At 37.5% G+C, this 27,578-nt stretch overlaps 3 protein-coding genes across 5 annotated transcripts in view; all 3 read left to right on the forward strand.

The window, feature by feature from the left end:
* Positions 1 to 4,987, forward strand: part of LOC133516676 (proline-rich protein 36-like) — a 29,194-nt gene extending 24,207 nt beyond the window's left edge. The window contains exons 21-23 of the mRNA XM_061849698.1: positions 2,012 to 2,094; positions 2,607 to 2,688; positions 2,808 to 4,987. Coding sequence (XP_061705682.1) covers positions 2,012 to 2,094; positions 2,607 to 2,688; positions 2,808 to 3,361 — 719 coding nt within the window. The 3' untranslated portion in view covers positions 3,362 to 4,987. The remainder of the gene's footprint in view (positions 1 to 2,011; positions 2,095 to 2,606; positions 2,689 to 2,807) is intronic.
* An 11,179-nt stretch (positions 4,988 to 16,166) lies between these two features.
* LOC133516488 (uncharacterized) lies at positions 16,167 to 20,984 on the forward strand. Of its 2 annotated transcripts, none has more exons than XM_061849469.1 (2): positions 16,167 to 16,532; positions 16,859 to 20,984. In XM_061849469.1, the coding sequence occupies exon 2, from the start codon at positions 16,876 to 16,878 to the stop codon at positions 20,404 to 20,406; it is 3,531 nt and encodes a 1,176-aa protein (XP_061705453.1). In that variant the 5' UTR covers positions 16,167 to 16,532; positions 16,859 to 16,875; the 3' UTR covers positions 20,407 to 20,984. The 2 variants fall into 2 exon arrangements, with proteins under 2 accessions (XP_061705453.1, XP_061705454.1); XM_061849470.1 differs by having other exon boundaries at positions 16,876 to 20,984.
* A 658-nt stretch (positions 20,985 to 21,642) lies between these two features.
* LOC133516489 (uncharacterized) lies at positions 21,643 to 25,263 on the forward strand. Of its 2 annotated transcripts, XM_061849472.1 has the most exons (3): positions 21,643 to 21,767; positions 22,286 to 23,321; positions 25,140 to 25,263. In XM_061849472.1, the coding sequence occupies exons 1-2, from the start codon at positions 21,659 to 21,661 to the stop codon at positions 23,314 to 23,316; spliced, it is 1,140 nt and encodes a 379-aa protein (XP_061705456.1). In that variant the 5' UTR covers positions 21,643 to 21,658; the 3' UTR covers positions 23,317 to 23,321; positions 25,140 to 25,263. The 2 variants fall into 2 exon arrangements, with proteins under 2 accessions (XP_061705456.1, XP_061705455.1); XM_061849471.1 differs by lacking the exon at positions 25,140 to 25,263 and having other exon boundaries at positions 22,286 to 23,886.
* Positions 25,264 to 27,578: the final 2,315 nt, after the last annotated feature.

The raw sequence follows: 27,578 nt of genomic DNA on the forward strand, positions 1-27,578 counted from the left end.
TAGAAGTTTATATAGCTCCAGTTTATACGAACAAAATAGAGCTAAAACAAGTTTTGTATGAAATACTTAAATTGTCTGTATTCTTTTAACTATGGTATCAGTAGCTACATAAACTAATTACAGGACTAGATATACCTCATACATACAAAGTTTCAGAGCGATCTAGCTAGTCGTTATAAAATGAGAGCGTAACTACGTTTGTATGGAGAACCGAGCTTGCTTATGCTTAAGATTCTAAGGGATTATTAATAATAAGTTTTACCATACCTCCCATACAACGTGTAATAATTAACCTTTTTGACGCCAATATCGGATATATCCACACCGTGGGTCCAACGCCGAAGACTGATTAATCCGTCACAGACCACCAACAACATTAGACCTACATGCATATGCATTAAGTTCAATTTCAGTTTTGACACTTCGGTGACGTGGCGTCCTAGTGACAGCTTTTGTGTTCGATACGGCGTCGAAAAGGTTTACCTTTTGGCCGCCATTGAGTTGATATAAAGTCAGTACATTTCGTGCCCCACACGCCAAGACTTCATATCAAGTCGTGGTTTTGGACAGGTTTGTATACGTGCAATTTTTGACGTTGGCGTTGATAACACTTTATTACTTTATTGAGGTGGCGGCGAAAAGGTTAAGTAAGGATTGCTATGTATGGAGTGAGCAGTGTTAGGCATTTGCCACACTGGATGCGTTCTGCGGTTTGCGGTCGGGTCATATTGAACGCCTACCGTAAACTGATCTGACCGCAGATCGCAGAACGCGTCCACTGTGGCAAATCCCTTTAGGTTACTTATTTTCTATGCTTGAGATTAATATATGTGGTATGGAGTTGTTAAACGAGTGTGGTAAAAAATAGAAAAATAAAAATGTTTGTATTGCCGTAATCACAAATAAATGCTAGTTATTATGCTGGATACATATTATAACGTGCATTTAAGGGTTAAAGCTTTTTTGTATCGTGGGAGCTCCATGGGTTTGTCATTTTTAATCAACCTGTATCTAATTTGTCATTAATCAACTACTTCACAATAAGCAAGAGAAATACTTATATATCGTGCCACTCGCGAAGACGCGTGACTTGACTCATAATATCATGTTATTAAAGGTTAGATTCGACAAATCTGCGCGCCATCGTGGATGACACGAACTATACAAAATAGTTTGCACTAGGACTTTCTTGTGAAGAATCACAATGAGTGTTAGTTTTAACTATTCCTGCGGCGATCCTGGTCGCGTTTTTAGCTCTTGTCATGTCATGCGTCACTTTCGCACTTACATACTTGTTAGAAAGTGACAGACATGATGACAGAGGATAAAAAACCGACCATCTTAGCCCTACTGTAGCATAATCTTCTGTTGCTAATTGTGTATTCTATTCTAGAGGTGGTAACTGAAACATCCATCTTTTTTCACAAGCCCTAATCGTGAACGTTAATCCTTTTCCAAGCATACTTAGAACGATTAATCGACCACATACGCGCCAATAGAATTTCAACTTAAATATTCCGGTTTAAGGTTCAAATTAGATTGCAATTTTGTGAAATGTGACTTACTTTCAAATGAATCATCAAAGATAGATTACTTGGAATTTGGATGTTTTGGGAGAACCTTGTACATTGGTGCAGTCTGGAAAAGGGTTATCAGAAATCACAACACTAAAAAAAGCTCATGTTCTTACCCACCCCAGGCAGTAATTGTTCAGAAATGAAATGAAAAGATTCATTGATTGTATAACATGCAGTCTAAGAAAACATGGTTTGACAACTGATGAAGTCATATGACATATTCGCTAATGTTTACGTAACTTACAATTTATACATCTCACTCGCACTTATATGTGAGTACGAGCGAGATGCATATAAATTAAGTTACGCACACGCTAGCGAATATGTCAGAGTCAAACTGGTGGTAGCCGTACTGAAATGTCAAACTTTTGATAACCAGAGTTACTGCATAAATAAGGATATGTTAGATAACGTGTGTGGTGGTCAACTTGCAGACGTGGACCACCGCAACCTGATCTCGCTCACGCAGCAGGCGCCGCGCGCGCCCGCGCCCGCGCCGCCCAACAACGCCGATCAGGTGAGACACACTTCCTGTCCACTTATCTTACGAGTAGATACACTAACACCAACATTCTTTACACTACTGACCAATCTCTCGGTAATAAGGTTGACGATTTCTTAGTTAATTTCACTAAAAAAAATCTTAGCGCACACATTAAAGTGAGTGAGTGAAAATATCAACAACTCACTACATTTTAGATACTTAAAACAGTAAAACTCACTGTCTTTTCGGAACAGTAAAACTTTGTTCGTTAGGTTCATATGGAACTGTTCAAGCGTTATACGTTAATGCAATTTCAATTGTTTTAAATGTTTTCTTTCTCTCATAATCGGGAAATGTACTATATTTTTCGGCTATAGGTCTTAAATACTACCTATGAATGCTCTCTTGAACTTTAATTCATACCCGATCTGTTCAATACAACTGTCATTTTAGCATGAAATCAGGTAAATTGGCTAGTATATCAATGAATGACAGAAAAGCAACTTGATTTATTTGAAATATGCTAATTTTGCATTTATTTTTAGGATTACAGAGTGCCTCCGATGGTTCCACCGACGGACATCGTGGAAAGTGTCGACATGGACCTGTCCGAGGACGAGGAGCAGCGTAAGATTTTTATTTCGCTAATTTATTATCCAGACCCTGACTTTCCCAATCTTTTCTTATAGATTTCTTATATGAATCTCGATTTACGGGAAGCCTAAAATTCAGCTCGTATGTTTCAGAGAGCATGTTCCCCGGCCAGCCCGTGAACGACCGCCGCAACAGCTTCAACAACAACAAAGTGCTCGTCGGCGGCGACAACGGCAAGCAACACAACCTGGTCCGCATCAACAGCTCCTCCAGCGACCGGGAGCTGCGCGAGCCGGGCCCGCAGCCGCCCCCGCCCCGCTCCGCGCCCGCGCGCCCCATGCAGAACCCCTTCGACAACATGCCGCCGGACCTCAAGTACAACATGCCCTTCCAGAAGTACCCGCAGGACTTCGGCGACGGAAACGCCGACTACGACGACAGAAACGTCGACTTCGACGACAGAAACGCGGAGAGCGACGCGTACGAGGAGGACCTCCGGAGCCGGGGCCTCGAGAACCCCAACATGAGGAACCCCTCGCCGCCCTACGAGGATTTCAGGGAGGACTGGAACGCGCCCAGGTTCCCCAACAACAGGTACCCCAGGAACTGGACGCCTCGCGACATGAGGCCGCGGTTCAGCCCGCAGCAGTTCCGCGCGAGGCCGCCCAGCCGGTGGCCGGGCCCGCGGCCGCCGCGGTTCTGGTGATGTGGCCGCGCCGCACCACGTGGTAGACGTTCCTTAAACTTTGGCGCGAGTTTTAGCCGCGTTTTTGACGGTTGCGAGTAAAACATTTGTGAGATGTTTGAGTTGAGCGAAGTGACCTATATACTTTCAATCCGTGAAAATCGGTGTTGTTGTTGTGTATCTAAAATTACAATGCGATGGTTGTCAGAGAAATTTAATTCGTCTCGTATCGAATGTGGCCTTATATTAATTTATTGGACCGCTTTTGATATATTTTAGTTCAGATTAGTTGCAGACGTAACAAAATGGTTGAAAGATATCTCTTTCTAAAGTTTTGAGAAGTGACAGTTTTGTAGTTGATACTATCTTGTATTAAATTTACCCTGGGACGCTCTTGTGAAATGAATGATGTTTGGTTTTATGATTGTTTATGTTTTAAACTTCTAAAATAAATCAACAGTGTCTCCTTAATTTGATCATTCGGTTATGAGACAGATTTGGTTACTTACGTTCAATATAAAATATACTAATACAGGCATGAAATATCAAATCGGTTACTCCTTACGAAATTCCATATTATATAGTTTGTTAGTATGAAATTCGTATGTAAAGTCATGACGTAAATATTTTTTACTATTTTTGAGGTTTTTCAATTTAATAATTGATAAAAGAGCTGGTTGCATTTTGTAAATACCAGCAGCAGTTTTTTGGCTCTTCATTTCATTAATATTAAATTTACTTTATGAACATCGTTTTTTTATTCGAATTTACGACACTAGGAACTCGGAGGTACAATATGAACAATTCCAGTGGGCCGTTTAACAAACGCCAGTAACCTGTGATACAACTGAAGCCTCTTTCTAACAAATATACTTGTTAGATAATATTTTTTTCTGGTATACTGTTACAAGTGTTGATAGAGTCAGACCAAGCTAAGTTGGCAGCGATTTTGGAAGTCCAGACAGTGCAAGTGTTGTTTTAAATGTCAAACTTGTATGAAATGATGACGTTTACTTAACACTTGCACAGGCGGCGCTAACAAAATCGCCGCCAACTTAGCTTGGTCCGACTCTAAAACGGCTCCTAGAAATGTAAAGCAATAACGTGTACAGATCTCATATTAGTAGTATCAGACTAAGCCAACCCTGCATAGACTGCGATGACAGCACAAATGTCAAATTTCTATGAATATATGACGTTTAGTATGGCAATTCCACAAGTGACGCAGAGTTAACTTGGTCCAACTTTCCCCTGATCTTATTGTCATTCGACATACAATTTTGTCTTGAACTGAACATGTGTAGATATGAATTAGGCAGTTAGAGTCAGACCAAGCTAAGTTGGCAGCGATTTTGACATCCCAGACAGTGCAAGTGTTATATTAAACGTCAAACAACCATGAAATTATGACGTTTACTTAACACTTGTCCCGGCTGGGCTATCAAAATCGCTGCCAACTTAGCTTGGTCAGACTACTCAATTTTGTGAGAAACGTGGTCTGTAAAACACGCGCCAAGTTTATTGCAATATGTATGTGTAATTGTTTATAAAGAGTGAATGTAAATAGTTATTTGAAAAGTTTATTGAAATCACTTCTGTGGTTTTTGTAATTTTATGTATGATGAAACATACACAACTTGTTTTTAACTACATGTTTTCTTCTAGTCTGTAACACCCGCTATTATTTTAGACTTTAAAAGTTTTATTTTATGTTACCTATAAAGTCAATGCATATAGAGGTTAGGTGTGGGGTTTATGTCGTTATGATAAACCTTGTGTTTAAAGCGTGAAAAAACATGAAGTAAGATTATATGGAATAATGTTTGTTTGCAAACGATTTGGTTCCGATATATGCTTAATTTCTGATAATTTTACTTAACGGTTTTATGATGCGCTTTAATACTTAGATTGGGTTTATTAAGACAACCGTAGGTTTAAACTATATCAAACTTCGCAATATCTCGGTTCGTTAAAATGAACGTTTTGAAAAACCAGTACGTTTTTTAAATAAATTAAGTAACTATTTCTTTGGAACGCGCCGCTATAGAATGTAAAATAGAAACTCGCTAATGTCTCGTAAAGCATAGGTAGGATTTAAATTAAAGTTTGCTTTTGCTTATAAAAATAAAGCTTAACAATAAGGTTGTATATTATTTTGTCTCTGTAGATTTTTATTGGAACTTGGCCTGATTCTTCCGTACGTTTTTGTTTGAAAATTTCCCCTTTAAATATCCTTTGAAATACTTTTTAAATTTGTCGAAATTTTGGGTTAAATACTTAAAATCTACGTACATACAGTCAGTATTTAATAAATGCTTTTGTATTTAATTGACTGGGCTTGATTATCCTATGGGTATGGGATAAAATAACTCCGACTACCTCGTGTCATCCACGATGACGCGCAAATTTGTCAAATTTAACCTGTAGTAACATGATATTACGAGTTAAGGCACGCGTCGTGATTAGCCGGGTCCACACAGCGAGCATACGCGCGAGGCAATTTCCTCAAGCACAAACCAGCTAGTATAGACGTGCCTCGGCCGAGGCGGCACGTTCGGGCAAGGAAAACGCACGCGCCACCTCGGCCGAGGCACGTCTACACTGGCCGGTTTATGCGTGAGGAAATTGCCTCGCACGTACGTGCTCGCTCGCTCGCTCTATGTGGACCCGGCTAATGAAACGATCTATATAACATTAATTCATTGTATTTCAATATGTACAGACAACTACAGAGATTTCATATTCGTTCTTTTAAAATTTATGCGGAGATGCATAAATCATTAGCCGGGTCCACACAGCGAGCATACGCGCGAGGCAATTTCCTCACGCACAATACGGCCAGGGTAGACGTAACTCGGCCGAGGCGGCGCGCGCGTTTTCCTCCCCCGAGAGGAAATTGCCTCGCGCGTATGCTCGCTCTGTGTGGACCCGGCTATTCATTTACTTTATAACGTTTTAAACTTTCGCTTATAGAACACGTAAACATAATATTATGGGGTCTATGCCGAATTTATTTTGTTACCTTATATCTGACGTTTCGACGCAGATAACACGTCGCAAATAAGCGTCAGCGCAACGTTGTAAAGGTAACAAAATGGTTTGAAGATAGACAGGATGAAGTTATGTTTTAATATGAAGGAATGCTGACTGTGCATCTACTAAGCTCTTTTTATATCCCAGATAATACAGTTGATATGTTATCAACCGTATCAACTCAAGTCCTAAAATAACAGGGGTAATTGGATTATCAACATGTCCTGGGGTTTTGGGTGCGGGAATATTTTACACTTGCCAAAAAATAGGTATACGCTATCAAAACAAACTATTTTAGCATTTTTAAGCACGTTTGGAACTTGATACCTATTTTTAATGTGTAGTTAACACTCCTACACTTTTTCTGTTCAAGTAGGTGTAAAGTTAGCTCAGACCAAAAATATCGTGTGTCATAAAAATTGAATTTAACAAAAGAAAAACTGTACACAAGTTTAACCAAACGGGGTTTGTCGGATGGCCTAATAACACAAATAGAAGTCTATCGACCGCCGATAAAATTATCCACACCATCGTAAATTATCAATACCACATTGACTGGTCTAATACTGCCAAGCCAATTCTATTTATAATATCAAGCAAGGAAATGAAAAGCCATTTTATATAAAGCACCCCTTCACTTTTTAATTGTGATTTTTTATATTTTTCTACTGAATCACGAGCTTTTTCGTTCCCAATAGAAAAAAAAGTATCTCAAAATTTCCATACATTTTTCGATCTTTCCAAAAGTTTATGAAAAATGGTGAAGGAATGGAAATAAAAACATTGGGACACTTTTTTTCTCCTACTTGGATAGAAAGAGCTCGTAAAAATTCACAAATCAAATTTATTAGATTTGTGAATTTGAAGTGTAGGGGACAAAACTTTCAATAATATGACCCAGTTAGGTGTTCAAATTTAATGTTACTTAAGCTGACTGTACGTATGTAATTTATTGTGGTTAAGACAACATTGTATAGATCGTGTCATTCATGAAGACGCGTGCCTTAGCTCGTAATGTCATGTTATTAAAGGTTATATTTGACAAATCTGCGCGTCATCGTGGATAACACGAACTATAAGTACAAGCATTCAATGAACTCTTTCATTGTACAGCTCATTTGGTAGTGCTACGTAGTCCATCTCAAATAGCTAAATGTGGCTTTCCGTGACAGAAGGGTCCTTATGCATCAATTGCAATTTGGAGTTTGACCTCTGAAATTCCAACCGAAATTCTGATAGATTGGTCCCGGATCCCTTTGTTTGACATAATTATTGAAAGTCACAATGTAATGATTGTCAGATTATCATAAGTCATAATTCTGAAACCGTTAACTTCTCAGGATTTTCGTAAGGTTATCCTATAGATAGTTTAGGTTAGGTTTGTTTGATGGCAATCGATGTCAGTGTCGAGTAAATTCTGTTTTGAGCGTTTTTTTTTCTAGACCAGAGGACCTTACTCTGTGCGGCAACAGCGTGTTATGAGCTGTGAAAGGGTTAATTGACTGCCATATATAACACTAGTAATAAGATCCTTACGGTCCTTAAAAACACACTTTTTATAAGCCGACTATACAGGATGTAACAAAGATAGTGGGAATCCTTTCAACCCTTTACCGCATCTGCAGCCATATATGGCAGTTATAATATTGAACTCTATTGACAGCTAGTGAAGTTCAAATTTAAACAAAATATTTTTATGACATGCTTTGAGTGGTGGGCATATTCGGTATCGTGTTCTGATTAGGAAAAAATAGAAGCATTTGGCTTGATCGACTTGAACGATCTCCATACAAAAAAAAAAACAACGGGTTGCACTCCGGGAGTGCCGGCAGAAGTGAAAACTTGAATATTAACGTTGTGCATTTTTGATATTTTGGAATGGTTAGTGAATAATTTTGCACGAATTGCTTTAATTATCAGTATAAAAGTACTATCATTTATGCATACATTTTCGCCGCGCGGTAGAAAGAGAGGGGGTTACTTCCTTTCCTATGCCGCTCCACCGGTCTATTGGCTTTAATGACATTGTAACAGTTTTTCGATCTGGTCTCGTGTCCTTCTTACGAATTTTCAATCTGACGAATCTGTCGATCACGTGACCTATCGCGAGTTTAACATTTCACAGTCACAAAATGTGCACAGCGCCGCTAAAGAAGTTTTCACTAAAAAAATTGTTTTCGCGTCATAAACATTTTTCTTCCACATTTTCCTATTCAGAACACGATACCAAATATGCCCAAAAACGGATCCCCACTATTTTTGTTACTGTATATAAAAACAGGGGCCTATTTCACTTTACACAGATCCTTTAGTAACAGTTCCAAATTGTAGCCATTAGCAAACTACTAAATTGAAATTACGAAAGCAATTGAATAACACCTTTAGCTGCCTATCCAATGAGGCGGAGAATGAAAGATATGGGGAATCATGGCATTGCTTGTAACGTAAACACTAAGGCCTTGATCACACGTACCTACCGAGTACAGAAGCGAGAAAGTGCTTTCGGTTGAGTACCGAGTACTGAGCACTCGGCCGAGGGCACTCTCGCCACTGTACACGATACGTGTGATCAAGACATAACGCTCCACCTCAATTGACAGGCAGCCTTATTTAGAACAAGAAATGGACGCTTAGATCTTTTTTTAATTGCTATTATTAGCACAGCAGCAAAAGTAGCGGCTGACTTAGTCAAATTGAGCTGCTTACAGTGCTCCCTTCAAAATAACCTTTTGAACATCTCCTTAGCCACTCGAGTTGTTTACTGTACTTATTAGGCGGGTCCATACAGATCGAGCCGCCTCGCGAGGAAATTGCCGCTCAAAGTAGCTCACACATACACTCAAACGTACACGCGGCCGTAATGTCTCAGGCGAGATAGAGTACTCCGACTGAGCTGCTTCGCGCGGCAATTTCCCCGCGAGGCGAATCGTTCTGTGTGGACTCACCAATTGACGTACTTTCGAAACCCCTTATCATACCATGATGGAGCCGGTTTTAAGTTACTGAAGATCAGGTCCAAGACACTATAGCTAAAGAGGCAATAGATTACTTTGATAATTCGATTGTTTATCATAAGATAGTGTGCTACACGAAAATCAAGCGATAAAGAGGCAGATAACGAAATTTAGATTTTCGAATTTGGCAGTAGGCGGGTCAAAATTATTTTCGTTGTCTTGTTTCTGACCACTCTGTCACACTTGTGTCTAGTATAGCTGAGAAAAATTTAAAACAAAATTTCATCTCATACAAAAAAGCTCCACTTCGTCACATTTTTGGGGACAAAAAACAAAACAACGAAAATAGTTTTGACCCCGGCATTTTTAAAAAAGGCCATAGTGAAAACTTCTCAACTGTTTTTATAAGATGTGTTAGTGCTGCTCTCTGGCAGCAGAACGTTGCACTAATATCCCTCTTAGCGCGAGAATATTTGGATGCTATTCAGTCAATTTTGTCCATCTGGTTGTCTTCGTATAGTCATGAAAGCTGTTAGCTTGGCACACGGTATGCAAGGGTGCTAAGCTAATAGTGTTGATGATTGTATGTAAGCTCTAGTTTTATTATTAGGTGAAGATAGAACTAACGCAAAATTGAAGTTGTTAAATTGATTTTTTACACGTTTTAATCAAAGGTTAATTAGAATATATGTGCAAAATTGCAAATGCAAACTGCAACTAAAACCTTAACCCTTAAAAGGTTGAAGTTGGCTCTATATAAAAAAAAATCACTAAAACATGTCCAGTTGTATATCGTTACCCTGCATACCATATCAGTCTAATTTAAGAATAAAATAGCTTTTTACATAACCGAGGGATCTGACGAGCAAAAATTTAAACATCAGTGTATTTTCAGAGTAACTAAGATAAAAGACAAACCCGCGCGGTGGTCATATCTTACGTCGCAAGGTTGGCGCGGTGCACCATATAGATTCAGATTTATTTATTACACAACATATGATTACGTTACAAATTACTATCTATATTGCGAAAGTCAAAATTAAATTATAATAATAACTAAAAATAACATCATAATCCAGATAGTGTCATGGCAATAATTATGAAATGGAAATGGATATTTTGTTTCCTTCTAATTTCCTGGCTTAACCCATCTTAAATATGAACGTATTCGATAAGCGAGTTTCTATTTTATTAAACATTCTGTAGCTTAGATACGAACTGACTTTAGGACATCCGAATGTCGCTTAAAATTCTTAAGAACTTACCACGGGAACGACCATACAATAAAAAAAATAATTATTGTAAAAAACAAAAAACCGACTGCACACTAAAAAGAGGAAAACAAGCCTTACAACTTGACCGCCACCAACGAAAATACCTACCTAAGTAAAATTCTGCTAAAAGGTGAACTTAACAACCAACAACCAAAATGACTATAAGTAACCCTCTGTTGGTCCCCGCCTGCGATACTTATAGTTAGGGAGGCGAATAGGGGAATTTTCGGTAATACTCGAGCGTGGCAGTTTAAGATATGAGAGATACCTTAGACCTAATAGAACAACCTAGTAAAGTATTTAGCTCTATATGTAGTGACGCGCGCCTAGGATAGACGATCAGATTAGTAAAAAAAAATCGATAGTCTGAAATACTCGAGCGCGTCAGATTAAGATATTGGGGGTTGATTTTAGTGTTTTAAGACTAAATTTAACTAATCTGACGATAAGTCCTTGACGCCGCCGAGTTATAGGGTCGCGAACTTGTAAAAAAAAAACGTTAATCCGGCATTCTCGAGCGCGATTTCTTTTAATTTTATTTTGAAGAATATAATCTAAAACTTACTAAAAATACAAAATCTGCCGGTTTCCGCATGACCGGAAGTGTGGAGGAGCCATTTAGTCTTCCGAAAAACGCGTTGCGGCATATAAGTCGCAAACGATACATTTTACAAAAAAAAGTTTAAATAAACAAAAAAGGGAATTTTATTATACACAAAAAAGGTCTCTTTACATTTTTGTCCAAAGTTAAAACTTTTTGACTTGAAGCATCATAAAAACTCAAACTCCCGGTTTTTTTGAGTATATCTCGAAAACTGAGGGTGTTAAAAATAATTGATATGAAATAACGATGATTAAATTATGTGAAAGAAGAAGAAGATGAATTGTATTGAGCAAAAATGTAAAGGTCATATATATTAATTATTATTATTATTGTAGTTTGTGGGCCTTTGACTGCCACGTCGACCAGGCATTGGTCTATTGTGACAGCCCTTTAAAGTTCATTACTGATGCCCGTTGAATCCAGGAAATTCCAGATTCTTTGGGCCGTAATGTTGTGTACCTCATAGGGTTGCAATACGTACCGCCCTAAGTGGGTACTTCTTTTTGACATTAGTGGTCCACAGGAGCAGAGAATGTGCATTGCAGTCTCCTCTGAGTCATGGCAGAACCTGCATGTCGCGTCTTGTTTCTTTCCAATTTGAAACATGTGTTTGTTCAATTTACAGTGTCCAGTCAAAATTCTGGTCACCGCGCAGGCTTTGTGTCTTTTGAGCCCTAGAAGCTCCCTAGCAGTTTTGCTGTTGAACCCTTTGATTAGAGCTTTCGAGTGTTCTTGTCCTTTTACGAACTTCCACCAATCGTTTGCCCTTATTTTTTCTAAATTGCTGAGCAGTGAATATGCATCCCGTTTTGTGATTCCACAGATCGGTTCTGGGCCGACCAGGGGTGTGTCTGCGCCCTTTCTAGCAAGTTCGTCCGCTTCTTCGTTTCCGTTAATGTCGGAGTGCCCTGGTACCCATCTAAGTGTGACTTTGTTGGAGTTTGTCAGTGCATTGAGGTTTGTTTTACAGTTCTGGACTAGTTTTGAGTTTGACTCAAGGGATTCTAGTGCCAGCAGAGCAGCCTGGCTGTCTGAGTTGATGTAGATATGTTGGTGTCGTAGGTTTTTATCCAGGTTAATCTCCGCACATTTGTTGATGGCGTAGACTTCAGCCTGGAAGATTGAGGCCTGTGTGCCCATGCTGACGCTGGCTCTGAGCTTAGGTCTCTCACCATAGATCCCACATCCTACACCAATGCCTTTCTTGGAACCATCCGGGTACCAAATATGGCTTCCCTCTTAGACGTACATTTGGTCGTTGGTCCATTTGTCTCTAGGAGGTATTTCTACTGTGTACAGTTTAGTGAAATGACATTCAGTGTGCGTGTCATCGGTGGGCATGCTAAGGGTTCTATTTGCAAAAACCCAGGCCTTTAGTTTGGTTAATGCTTGAGAGCGCCATTTTGGCCTGTTTAGCATGCATATTCTGTAGACGCACTGCTTAGCCTCCTTTTGCACCTGCAAGTGGAGTGGTATAATATCCAGCAGTGCGTCTAGGGCCGCCCCCGGTGTCGAGGAGAAGGCCATATATAACAATACAATTATAATACAATTTTTATATCATTTCATTTTTTTATACAATAAATAATACAATTCGTACTATATTTCATCTACATTTACGTTGGTTGCATCTATCGCTTTATTGTCATTCTTAAAATCCCCGTTTTATCAAGGAGAAAGAAAGGAAAAAAAAGAAACCAAAAAACCTTTTTCGGTCAGATTAAGAGAACCCACCAACATTTTTGTCAGATTAAGAAAATATGCTTTCAGGATACCGAGATAAACCTCCCCTATGAAAATCTGACGCGCTCGAGTATTTCAAAAAAACTTTTTTTTTTTGCATTTTCAAAAATTCATCGTAACTTATCGTCACGCCGAAATCGTCAGTTTTTTTAAAGGGAGCTTCCTTGGGGCCTACTTAACACCCCTTCCGAAAATCTGACGCGCTCGAGTAATTTTTTTTATTTTGAATTTTTGACTACTTTATATTCCTACCCCCACCACGCAAACCGGCAGATTAGTATACCGTTGTTATCAGAGGCACTTGGGGCATACGTAGTATGAATATCTGACGCGCTCGAGAATGCCCAAGTAACTGTTTTTTTTAACATTTTTGAAAAACCGTACACGCCAAACCCACCGCTAAAATGGTTTTTATCATATGAGCTTTTCTTTTCGAAATTATTTGATCTTTCGATTTTGATAGGTCTCGACGGCGCCGTTGAATTACGCCATTTAGCTACCTCGCCTCCCTAACTATTACCATCAACAACAATATTCTTGTGGGGCTTGTTTTCCTCTTTTTAGTGTGCAGTTGCAGTCGGGTTTTTTGTTTTTCTTTTTAATTTTTTTATTTTATTATAACTTTTTAGTTATCCCAAAATCCTCCATCCTATGACACTCCCGTGATCAAGACGAATCTAACGATACCTCATACATCAAAATCCATCAAGCCGTTTAGGCTACAGGAGACCACAAAGAAGAGACTCTTCCTACTATTCATACATGTTAAAGAATCTAACTATGCTTACATTCAAATATGGAACTAAAGTCAGACAAAGTTAAGTCGGCAGCGATTGCGGTAGCCCAGACTGCAAGTGTCAAGTAAAAGTTTTAATTTCATAGAAGATTGACGTTAAAAATAACCCGTGCACCTAGTGTTGTGAATTTAAGCTTCGAGACGTAAACTACAAGAATCGAGTCGCGACTGCTGAGTCTAGAAGTCTCGAACAAAGCCTCGACCGTATAAGCCTCAATTAATAAGTTCGCGTTACTGCTTACGATCAGAGAAAACTCGAGTCTTTTGGCCTCAAGCTTTCAAGCCTCCTAAGCTTTGGAGGTTTAAGTCTATAAGGTTTGGAGCATTTAAGTCTTAAAAGCTTCTAACAAATTAGATCAATCTATGCCATATTTGATAGTTATACAGGGTGCCCGTGAGGAACCCGAGCGATTTTAACAGCGGTGAGGTCATTAGAATAAAAAAATATTATATTCATTTTTGTGAAATAGGGGAAAAAAGAAAAAAATATATTTGGACTTTATCGTATTTTTGTTTGTAAAATATCAATTAGAGTGGATAAACAATACCTCTAAACATAAAGTTGAAGATTTATTTCGACTGCAAATCAATTTTGTGAGTGACATCAGTCTTTTTGCGATCTGTTAATCACTACACCCAGACATGACTATAAAGTGGCAACGTAGTTAGGTTCATAATATTCTTAAAAAAAACAGTAATACTTTCTGCCTAGAACGGTAATTGTTTGAGCTCTTAACGCTCGACTCAGGCCTTCGAGGTTCAGGGGGCTTGAGCTTTCAATAGCCCCGAGTTTTTAAAGCTTGAGCTCTCTATGAGGCCCGAGTCTTAGAAATTTACTCTTAAGAGCTCGTAAAAAGCTTGAGTCGTTAAGGTTCTGAACCGTTTTTGAGCTCAATCCTTCAACGCTTAAGTCTTCAAAGCTTGAACCTTCAAGGTTTGCGAGCCTTTAAGGTTTCAAAGTCTTCAAGACTAGTCTTTTAACAACACTACGTGCACCGTCTTAGCTATCAAAATCGCTGCCAACTTATCTGGGTTTGGCTGTAGTGAAATTATTTAATTAAATATTTTTGATTTGTATTTTTAATTAGTCAAGTGTGACTACACATGTAGTGAATAATCCTTTCCCATCGTATTTTCTCGGGATCGTTCATATTTGTCATGCTACTTCAGTCAACCTCAGGACTGTGCGCGTTGGAGGGTCTGCCATCTTGTGGCCTGAATCGGAACCATAAACATATACGTTTACACGTCACGTGTTTTCTTGTGCATAGTAGGTTCTGCCATCTTGTGGGCTACATCGGAACAATAAACATCACATTTACGCCTCGCGCCAAAAATCTGACGGCTCCTGTGCTGCCTCCTACAGTTCATGCACGCTCCCTATAGCATAACACGTTCGTACGACTCCGTAAAAAAACATGGGAAAGGATTAATCACTACATCTGTACTTAAAAATACAAATCAACAATAGTGACCTACTACATATATGTATTGAAATGTGAATTGAAATAGATGTTAATACTAAAGAAAAAGTAACTAAGCTCCCCGGTGGGCGAGGCCGGATTCCGCGTCTTCAGAAGTTCAGACTCTTCAGCTTATGCGGCCAACGTCTTGACCACCAGACCGGCCACGGCAGCACCCGTCCGTCCCAAATTCCCTAGTATATGATATCTTCGAATGGCTGGCCCACCGCCACAGAATAAATAATAGTACTGCCGGCCAGAAATAAACTTCATACAAAACCGATGTATGACAGTGATTCAGGGACGAATCTAGTTGTCCCTTTCTAATGTATGGCACCTATCCCTTTCGGCTATTTAGGGTTGTCAAAATTCAAGTCGTTATCTTAGCTGTGGTTGTGCACGCAAAGGAACGTCTACAAATATACACATACCTAGTAACACGATCATTATCATCATCATAGTGGCCTTTTGGTGATCCAATCTTGGATGTAGGAACATGATAGACGAAATATTTTTTCAGCTATGACTGATCACCTGATAGTAAGCGATTACCGCCGCCCATGCGATGTTACGACTAAATTAAATATTGGTAAGTATCTGCAGTAATTATAGTCATGAATAAAATTTCTAGGTAAATCAGGGGCATCGATTACGCGGATTACGAGAGAAGGTCATTCTTCCGGAGGTTTTAGGGCTGCCGAAGGAAAGGAAACCAAAAATAAAAAGAAGATACAATTAGACGATTTTGACCTATGTGTGATATGTAAGAAATACATACATGAATTTTATAGGGTAAAAAAGAAGTACCTACAATAAAAAAAGTGAGAAAGTATATAAGTCAAAATAACGAGTTGCCAATCCAATTCCCGAGTTGTCAATTAGATTGCAGCCGTACGCATACGATATGAGAAAAGCCAGTCTACTTTGAAATCTTTGAATATATTATAATAATCAAACTATAATAGTATAACAATACAGAGGCAGCAAATTTAATTTTCGAAGATTTTGAATTGTATGGATTGTACCAGTGCATGTTGGCCAAACGTTAACTGCAATTTGACCACTAACAATTACAAATTGAACCGTAAACTGAAACCGTCCGTTTCGGCTAACACTGGATCAGTATTATATTCTTTGCACTGGATTGTACGCCAGTGATATCTGAACGCTCCGTATAAATGTCAAAGTCAAGAAGCCCGAGAAGCCGCCGAAATAAAATCAAAAATGTCAACCGAACTTGTTTTGGTAACAGGCTTTGTTAGTGCTGTTATTTTAAGATAAATATAATATACATTGTAATAATGTCTTATAGAACGATTTAAAAGGTACACGTGCACATTTGTATTCTCATAGGTTTTGCCGATATCCGCGAATAAATACCTACTCGTCCAAAACACTAATTTTTAAATTTCGGGAATTTTATTAGACTTGTAACGATTGAGTAACATTAATTAGTATCAATTAAAAGATCTTATAAAAATATCAACAGATACTTGTAATTTTAATTGTTTTACCATGGAAATCGTGTGTGGTATTTATTTCGTTAGCTACAGTGTATAAGCCTGGGTTTCGAAGTTTCATACTTTAATAGTTATTTATTATATTAAACGTGGCATTTCTTTCTGTCCGTTAATTATTTTATTGATTACAGGTACTTCCTTGCCAAAGATGATCAAGTTCCAAGGTAAGAACCTCTGTGAGAGGCATAAAGAGCTTAACTTAAAAGTTAATCAAGCAGCCAAAAGTGATGTGGATTTCCGAGTGTTAAAAACAATTAAAGAAGATTCTGATGTTGATCGTCTCTTCAAGATAGACCTAGCATCAAAATGCAGAAACATTGACTTTATTATAGACCAACTGAGATGTGGTGACAGCTTGTATATCACTAGGGCTCTCAAATGTGATTGGATGTATGATAATGAGTATGTTCATATATTCAACCCAAATTATTTACATGAGAAAATATTCTCTGTAATGTCTGTAAAAATGAAGCACAAGACGTTGACCGCAATATCCATGCATGTTAGGGATGAAAGCAGAGCAGAACTTTTTTATGAGTACTGTACCAATCAAAACTTTACAAAACATGCTTATAAATTCCTGATGTTTACGTCCGAGTCCTTCAAACAGAAGTTCTTGAGCGATAAAGAGAATTTTAAAAATGTAGAGTGTGAGCATTTCATCTCTTTAATTGGCAATTCGTTTCTTTTGGCTGACACATATGGTAAAATGGGAGGCCATATTAAAAATATCTCCTATTTGTACTCTATCAATGAGGACAAGTACCTAGACCTTTATGAGAAGTACACCACACCTCAAAATTATATGGAACATGTACAAGTGGGAGCAAAGATATCGAGAAGTATTTTGAAAAAGCATAAGAACAGAATATTGAAAGACCCTCCATTGTATTTAAGCTTGCTTAAAACAAGTGAAGTGGTAAAGTACAGTTCACCCGAAGATGCACAGGTCTATGCTACAGCTCTTCTACCAAAAAATGTTAAAGAATTCTGGAAAATAAATTTTTATGTGACATACAAGTACATATTGGATTTAATAAAAACAGATCTGTACAAATTCATCAAAAAAATATTCACCAACAAGTATCCCTCAGAAGAATTTGAAATGAGTAAGGAATTCTTTCTCTTTGGGTATTATGATTTATTGAATGAGGATGATAAAGAAATATGGGCTTTATTGCATTTGGAGAAGCAATTAGGGATCATACCTGAGTATGAGTATTACCGGTGGTTTGAGTTTGTCAGCTTTTCAAAAACTTTTGAAGTGATAAAGAAGCGGATTTATGTTGCTTTGGACTGGGCTAAAAAGTTAGAATTGTTACATTTTTTAGTGAAGTCTGCAAAAACTCATAAAGAAATATCAAAAGTACTCATTTATTATTTTGAGACACATACCAATGAAAAAAAAGAGAGAACACAATGTTTTTTAGAATATGTTGTTGAGCAGCATAATGTGCTTGATTTTCCTGATGCTTGTTGGAGTGTGTTTGATAAACTACTGAACAGCATTGAGTTATATGTGTCCTTCTGCAAACACAACATACTCCTTGACATTTCTATCCTGTATCATATTATAACAAATCAACCTTTTCAACACTTTGACCTGAGTGACTACTTGAGTGGCACTTTTTACTATTGTTTCGAAATGTTACCTTGTAATAACAAATTGAGTAAAGAGAGAAAAGAACAAGTATATGATTATATGTTTAAATTTTACATGAACAAAATTGCACTTTATGAAACACAGGATTACAATGAAACACTAAAAGTGGAAATTCGACCATATTTGAAAAATCTGGCGAGTTTGAAATATTATTTTGAAAATAAAGACGACTATCCAAGTCTTGTTATGAAATTTATGAAATTAGATCTAGAAAATTTCGAACATAATTTAGGAATCAAAGATCTAGTTTTTACAGAGGGATATTTGATTAGGTGTTTGAAAAAAGATCCCAAAATGATAATAGACCAATTCAATTTAATTCAGAAAAACATAAAGTGGGAAGGAAAGACCATAGCTAGCACATTTTACGATAAAATGAAAATTTACTTTTCGGAAGACCTGGCGAAGCAGTATTTAAATTTGTGCATAAAGACACTCAACAACATCTCAAGAGAATACCCCTGGCCTGAGAAGAAAAAGTTTGTATTTGTTAATGTTTATGCGATATTTAAACTCGGCGACGAACTTATTAAATCAGATATTATGGAGAAGCATCAACCTTTAGGCCCTAAAATAGGTTGGAGAACAGATTGCTACCAACATTTTGTCCGAATGGGTATTTGTGCTTTCCAGGGATATTCTCGACCACCGATGCCATTCTCTAAAACTCGCCCTTACATCAGAGGGGAGTATTTGCGTCATAGTCAGGGGATAATTAACATGTATCTCATGCAATTAACTCCGGACTCACTTGCGGCATTCATAAGATTATTATTGATCTCACCCTTGTCCATCCAAAAGGTAGGTTTACGCTTAGCTTTCCATGTTTCAAAAACAAGCGGCAAGACAAACTTAGTCATAACTGTGTGGCTGAATACGAAATATGTTTCAGTGCGAAAAAACCTTTACAAACTAGTTCTTGAGAGAATTGGGAAAAAAATAAAGCAACGTCAAGAAACATTCTATGTTCTACTAAAGCTTACGTCCAACGTAAAAAATGGCGACAATGATGAAATATTTAAATATTTCAAAGGAAATAAATTACCTGAATGTCTAAGAGGTACGTATTTACAAACTGCCTGGAAAGCTGTATCGGCTTTGCCGGAATCTAACCAGAATGATAAACGCAAAATCCTGGTTATAAATGCAATGATATCTAATATAAGACTGTTGGACGAAGTGTTTGTTGAAGCTTTGATCAACGATTTCCTCCAAAAAATATGGAATAAGTCAAAGCAGAGTCCCGGAAAAATTTGCCTTGCTAATGATAAATTGGCTAACGCAACATGGAGATTTATTACGGAATATATTCTTGATATTCCGAATGATGCCAAAGAAAGTAAAACTATGAAGATCGTAGAAAACATCATAACTGAATGCTTCCATCATTGGAACGAGAAGCATGACGGAGAATTTCAATTCCAATTGTTTTTCAAAGACTTTGTGAACAAACTCGATGAAAACGCATCAAGCACTAAAACACAATATTCGAGAGTAACTCATATTTTCGAATACATGCTAAAATCTTTTGAAGAGAGGTTTGGTATAACTGAAATGTACTCATACTTTTGGGATTGCCAGCTATTGTTGTTAACTAGGATAGCCATAGACGGCAGAGAGCAATGTGACAGAGATGTTCATATCCGTTTCGGATTAGAAGTCGGCAAGTTTGTAAAAAAGTTGAAGGAAAATAACTGTTACTACGTTTCATTCTTACGGAAAATTGTTGCCAAGATATCGAAATGTATGGAAATGTTGTGCAGTTTAAAGTCTCCGCCATTGACTGATAGATACGTTAAGATTCTTGTAGCCTACGGACTAACTATTTATGGGATGTACGAGACAAATGTTCTAGCACTTGAAATATTGCCTGACGACTTGTCAGACGGTCCTATAAACGAAGCAGAATTGCAACAAGTGATAATGAGAATCAAAATACAAAATAACGAAGAACTTAACGCCTTAATGAACGACAAGTTTGTGTATAGTAATTTAAAAACAAGCAGAATGACGTGATAAATGTGAAAAAGATATTTTTTTAAGATATTGAAACTTGAAATCTGTGATGCATTATGTGATTTTCTACCTGTAGGTGTATTTTTAATAAGAAAAAGAGATACTGTTAATAATGGGTATAAAGAATGTGATTTTGGGATTAAGCACTATATTAGATATTATGTTTTAACTCTGACAAAGGTAATACAGTCAGCATCAATAGTAGCGGATGAAACAACGCGCCAAAAGTATCTGACATCCGAGATAACTTTTCCAAATATAGATAAATTTCTAAAATTCACATTCAACAGCACATCTTTTACAGTCTTAGTTGTTCTATATTTAAGACATCACTTTTTTTAAGCTGTTACAGAATGGTAGTTACTTATGAAGCGTTATTTGATCCGTTACTTTTGATGCTGAGCGTACCACCTATTTAGTTTAATTATTATTAAGAATGTATAAGTACTATATCCGTACCTGCTTTTTTTTCATTATCTGATTAAGTAAGATAAAGAATGGATGTGTTATTATTAACTGATTTCGATCTGAGATAATTTTACTAGTAAGTACGCATTGCATTAAATTGATTAATGTAACATGATTTGCATTTAATTAACAACCTAAATGCTTACCTAAAGTTAATTAATTCAACCTATATACGACCCACTGCAGGGCGACGGCCTCATACACGAGAGGGATCTGAGGTACTTTATTTTAAGGCTAGTTTAAATCCTGGGGTCAGAAGGATAAATTACTGAACTTTATATGAATACATATAAATAACTTTTTAATGTTGCACTGGAATAAGTATATTCCATTATCTGTTCCCATTATTCCGGTAACATACGAGTGCTGGATTCGATCACTAGACTGGAATAGATGTGAACCGGACATAAGTTTAAATTATTGATAATTACTCATACTCATACTCATTTATTGGTAAAATATACAATTTTACATGTCAGCAATAAAATACACAGTTGAAATTAAATTATTATACTACGACGTTACATCCTCAAGATTTATTGTCACTCTGTAGTTCACTCTCAATGTATCAGGCATTGCACATTAGTTTAAAGCTTGAAAATTAAAATAAAAAGTACTTAAATGACTAACTTCCCCCACTCCTGCCCCACCGACACCTGGTTCTTGCGCCCGAGTTCGTGTCATTCTCTTTCTTTGTGCGGGCATTGTAACATCGTATTACGTAACTTAGTTATTTTTGGTAAAGTCGTATCCTTTTTTGTATCGAAAAATACATACAGATATAATGGGAAAACGTAAACGTAAGGATAAAAATCGTCATTTAAAAGAAAAGATTAGGCGATTAGAAGATCGACTCAACCGTTATTCATCATCAGATTCGGGAACAGACGAAGGTTAGTGCCTTTCTTTGTTTAGAACAATATTAAGTAGGTAATTAACTTAAACTATCATACGTATGATTAATTATCACTATGAGAAAATACTATGGAATGCGGAAGGAATATAATCTACCCCCCTAGATTTTAATGTTTCGATTCGAACTCGAACGGACCTACATAAACAAAGATTCTTTTTTATGACCTTTGTATTGTTACCGTCTTATCAGTGTTCGTTGTTTTTTCTTTACTAAAATTAACATTATACTTAACTTGTTTAGATTTTCATTGAATAACATGGGTGATACATAATAAATAGTTTAATGTCATAACATAAAGGATTAAAAGGTTATTCGAGCAATTCTATGCCTATATAAACAAACAGTCCCGCGTCATAGCGTGCCTATGCCCAGTGACTCAAAACTTTCAGTCCAGCGATATAGCGAGCCTATACCCAGTGACTTTAAAACACTAATAGTCCAGCGGCATAGCGAGCCTATGTTCAGAGACTTAAAATATTTTTATCGCCTTTACAGAATACAATGATTACGATCGGTACTATCCAGAATCGTACGATTACCCTAACAATTCAGGTAGTGAAGATGAAGTGCCCCTTATACCGTGGTCTGATTCGGAACACTCACTTCCCGATACAACACCCAAATCTGTTATCATGCATCCTGCACCGATAGTGGGCTCAGCACCTAATTCTGACGCACCTTGTAACGTCAATGAACCGGTATCAGCTGATCCGGTTATCAGCACCAAAACCGATACATCACAAACGTTGCCGTCTGATATATTAGAGGCCCTCGGAGACCCTAAAGGAAAAGAGGAAATATATGGGCCAAAAATACCTGACGAGATCTCTAAACGTTGGGGCCGGGTACTCGTTGATGGTCTAGAAAAAGATGTAAAGCAAAAACTGCCTGAAAAACACCTCATACCAGATAACTTTCGTTTGGCTAAAGCCCCTATTTTAAATCCAGAGATTATATCGGTGCTTAACGAATCAGTCAGATACCGTGACAAGTTATTAGAAAAAGAGCAAAACCAACTGGGCCTCGGCATTTCGGAGCTCACAAATCTAGCTTCTGCGGTAATCACAGAAAACTTAGATAAAGTCGAAATATTAAAGAAACTTTCGGAAGCTAGCCAAATTTTCCTAGACCTTCATCACGATCAGACCACTAGGAGAAGAAAACTCATAACCACAACTCTTGACAAAAAGTTTGTCACCATAATATCGGACGTAAAAAGGGATACCTACCTGTTTGGCGCAAACCTAGGGGAAAAAATAAAAGCCACAAAAACAGCGGAAACATCGGGACTACAAGTGAAGCGTAAAGATGTCAACGCTATCGCATCTACGTCTAGGAAATATCCCAAACAGGGAAACTGGAGGGGCCCACCCCGAACATACTACCAACATCATCATTTACAACGAGCACCGAGACAGGGTGGGCCGAGACCGCGCTACCCCCACCAACAGCGGTACCGTCCGCCAGTTCCCGATCGTCAAGCCCTATCAACGCGCAAGCCACCCAACAAGACCCCAAAAGCCTAACAGAGGTAAATGTACCCCATGCGGGTAGACTAAAATATTTCTATAAAGAATGGTGTAACATTACCGACGACCAGGTAGTCTTAAGCTATGTAAAAGGACTAGTCATACCGTTTAATAGCCCAGTCATGCAAAACGTGTTTCCGGAAAATAACATTTTTAATTTAATCGAAATTGAGAACATAAATTGCGAGGTTAAAAAATTAAAGGCCTTAGGCGCGTTGATCGAGTGTAAAGATATGCCTGGACAGTTTCTATCTAGTATTTTTCTTACTCTAAAACCGGACGGCTCTAATCGTTTCATACTTAATCTTAAAAACCTAAATAAACACATTACACATCAACATTTTAAAATGGAAGATGTGCGAACGGTTACTAAGCTTATGACAAAAAACTGTTTTATGTCCACTATAGACCTAAAAGACGCATATTTTTTGATCCCAATGAACAATAAAAGCAAAAAGTTTCTGAGATTCAAATTTCAGGGAAAGACTTTTGAATTTCAGTGCTTACCTTTCGGCCTATCCTTGGCGCCATATATATTTACCAAATTGCTTAAACCAGTTATGGCGGTTTTAAGAAGTAAAGGCTGCGTACTAGCTATTTACCTAGATGATATAATATGTTTAGGTAGTAAGTACTTATAATGAATGCCTCACTTGCGCTACGGAAACCGTTAATAAATTAAAAAATCTAGGTTTTGTAATTAACCAGACTAAGAGTAAATTAATACCTAGTCAAGTTCAGACTTACCTCGGTTTTGAGTTGGACTCAGTTAATATGCGTCTAGGTTTACCAAATAAGAAACGAATAAAGATTTTAGATTGCCTTAAACATACTCACAATAAAAAATCAATCACTATACGTGATTTCGCCAAGCTTTTGGGGCAATTATGCTCAGCCTGTCCAGCGATTGCTTATGGGTGGGTTTACACCAAACCCTTGGAGCGTGACAAATTTCTTGCCTTACAAAAAGCGGGAGATAATTATGATAGCCCTATTAATATTGGTGCTCACCTTAAGCCCGATTTTACATGGTGGAAAAATAAAATTTTAACGTCATATAACCCAATCCGAGAAGGCAATTTTATTTTAGAAATTTTCTCAGACGCATCCTTGACAGGCTGGGGAGCATATTGTAACGGTGAAAGAACCGGAGGTTTTTGGAGCCCACAGGAGGTTAAAAGGCACATAAATTTCCTCGAGCTACTTGCAGCTTTTAATGGGTTAAAATGCTTTGCTCGAAATCTTAACAACGTAGAAATATTACTACGCATTGACAATACCACTGCCATATCTTACATAAACAAATTTGGCGGAGTACAGTATATTCACCTAAATAATATCACACGAAAAATATGGCAGTGGTGCGAGTCACGCCAGTTGTACATATATGCGTCATATATTAAATCCAAAGACAACGTTGAGGCAGACGAAGAATCTCGTCATCGCAATATTGATACCGAATGGAGCTTATCTGCCGTAGCATTTCAAAAAATTACTCGTTCCTTTGGATTTCCTGAAATTGACCTGTTTGCTTCTAGATTAAATAATAAATGCCTCAAGTACATTTCGTGGAAACGCGACCCTGAGGCATTTGATATTGACGCATTTACGCAAAACTGGGCTAACTTTTTCTTTTATGCTTTTCCGCCTTTCTCACTTATCCTCAAAAGTCTGAGAAAAATTATAAATGAAAAAGCTACAGGTGTAATGGTCGTTCCTGACTGGCCCAGCCAACCCTGGTACCCAATTTTCATGAAGCTTTCTAAACATAAACCGTTATATTTCAGTCCCGAGCCTGAGTTGCTACTTTCTCCTTTCAGGAAGAGACACCCTCTCTGGAGTCGCCTTTCCCTGGTGGCGTCACTATTATCCGGGAGGCTTTTAGAAGACAAAATCTAAATCAAGACACAATTGATATTTTAATATCATCTTTATCAAAAAACTCCTTAAATCAGTATAATAGTGGGTACAAAAAGTGGTGGGCGTTTTGTTCAAAAAGTAACATAAATATTTACTCCACGAATATTCCTGATATTCTTGCGTTTTTTACGGCTGAATATAATGCCGGAGCAAGTTACTCCACTTTAAATACACTTCGTTCAGCACTTTCCTTGATATTGGGCAAAAAGTTCAGTGAGGATGAAAGGGTCGCTAGGTTCCTAAAAGGTGTGTTTAAAACAAAACCTGCGTTACCAAAATACCAGGCAACCTGGGACCCTAATCTAGTTTTAGAGCAAGTCAGTAATTGGCATCCTAATGAAGACCTGCCTATAGATAAACTTACAAAAAAGTTGGTAGCTCTTCTTGCGTTGTCTACAGGACAACGTATGCAGACGCTAGCCCTTATTAGCTTATCCAATATCAAGGTAAATGAAAAGAATATTGAAATAGTAATTAGTGATCTTATTAAAACTTCAGCTCCGGGCAGATCTATGCCCCGGCTAATTATTCCATTTTTTCCTCATAAGGTCGAGATATGTCCCGCTAAATGCCTAATTGCATATATGGAAAAGACCACTCAATTTAGACATTTAACAAAAACAGATAAGTTGATTTTAACAACAAAAAGTCCAGTCCACAATGCGAGTTCTTCGACCATTAGCCGTTGGATAAAATCAGTATTGGCAGCGAGCGGAATAGATACTTCAGTTTTTTCGGCTTACAGCTGTCGTCATGCTTCTACCTCAGCAGCCAGCCGAAAAGGGGTATCTGTAGACCTTATCAAAAAGTCAGCTGGCTGGTCAAAGAACTCTCTGGTATTCGCAAAGTTTTATAATAGGCTGATAATTGAAGACGATAGCCACTTTTTTGCAGAGGCCGTATGTAATAGGGCCTATGATTAAAATCATATTTTAATACTGTGATATAAGTAGTTGATTAGTAGATACTTAGCCTAATATTAGTTTACTACAATAGGTACTGTATGTCATTTAACGAATTAATGCCAAACTCAAAAATACAAATTTGATTCCACATACATTTATTTTATTTGATCTTATTGCTTTCCCCTAAGTGCCAGTTTTGCTCGGCGCTAAACATCTACAGAGTGACAATAAATCTTGAGGATGTAACGTCGTAGTATAATTTAAGGTTAAACAAACTTACCTGAAGTGAAGTTTGACCATAATTATACGAGACGTTACATCCGAAAAGATTTATCACCCGCCCTGCCCTGAATATATATTTTTTTTTGTCTCAAAAAATGTCACCCAAAATTGTCGCAAAAATGGCACTTAGGAATCTCTAAAACAATGACACGAACTCGGGCGCAAGAACCAGGTGTCGGTGGGGCAGGAGTGGGGGAAGTTAGTCATTTAAGTACTTTTTATTTTAATTTTCAAGCTTTAAACTAATGTGCAATGCCTGATACATTGAGAGTGAACTACAGAGTGACAATAAATCTTTTCGGATGTAACGTCTCGTATAATTATGGTCAAACTTCACTTCAGGTAAGTTTGTTTAACCTTAAAATATAAATTAAAAATATTTACTTGATCTACATTCGATTAAAATAAAAGGATACAAATACAAATAAATAAAAATGACAAGTTAATATTATTAAGTTATTCGGATAAATTAAAATCATACATTAATATTATTTAAGCTACATTATGTTATTACATTTAAAATTAAGAAATTCATTAATGTCATAAAAAGCTTGGACAGTTAACCATATTTTTAATTTATTGTAAAAGGTTGAGTCACACTCAATCTGCCTTAAGTCATTGGGTAGTTTATTGTAGACTTCTGGTCCTCTAACAGATATTATTTTAGACGATTTAGCTAGTCGGCAACATGTTGTAGATAGCGTGTTTTTGTTCTTACTCGCAATTACTACTACTTTCTAAAATTTTTGCTCCCTAAACAGTGTCCAGCGAAAAAATAGATTTAATAAGTCCATGATATTATGTTCACAATTCGCGACTGCAGTAGGTACATATCAGACCGAGTAAACTGTACCCTCTTCAGCGGCTGTAGCACGGTCGCATTTTTATCACTGGTCACTATGCCTGTCACTTTCTCACTTACATACTTGTTAAAACGTGACAATAGTAATAGTAGTAACAATAATAGTAGTAGTGATAGTGAATGATAATAAAAATGCGACCGTGCTACAGCTGCAGGGCGCATTTCATACCTAATAGTTGCCAAGTTGTTATCAGTTGTTATATGTTCTTACATATTGTTATAATATCGACTCGAAGCGAATAGGTAGCGTCTTACAAGACAGCCGAGCAACTTGAATAGCCAGGCTGAAC

The sequence above is a fragment of the Cydia pomonella genome, chromosome 3, assembly GCF_033807575.1.
Source record: "Cydia pomonella isolate Wapato2018A chromosome 3, ilCydPomo1, whole genome shotgun sequence".
Lineage (NCBI taxonomy): Eukaryota > Metazoa > Arthropoda > Insecta > Lepidoptera > Tortricidae > Cydia > Cydia pomonella.

What these genes read in the sequence shown, in the direction of transcription:
- LOC133516488 (XM_061849469.1), top strand. Translation starts at nt 16,876, where the DNA reads ATGATCAAGTTCCAAGGTAAGAACCTCTGTGAGAGGCATAAAGAGCTT.
- LOC133516489 (XM_061849472.1), top strand. Translation starts at nt 21,659, where the DNA reads ATGGGAAAACGTAAACGTAAGGATAAAAATCGTCATTTAAAAGAAAAG. An exon ending in AGATTCGGGAACAGACGAAG is followed by an intron (nt 21,768 to 22,285) that starts GTTAGTGCCTTT and finishes TCGCCTTTACAG; the next exon opens with AATACAATGATTACGATCGG.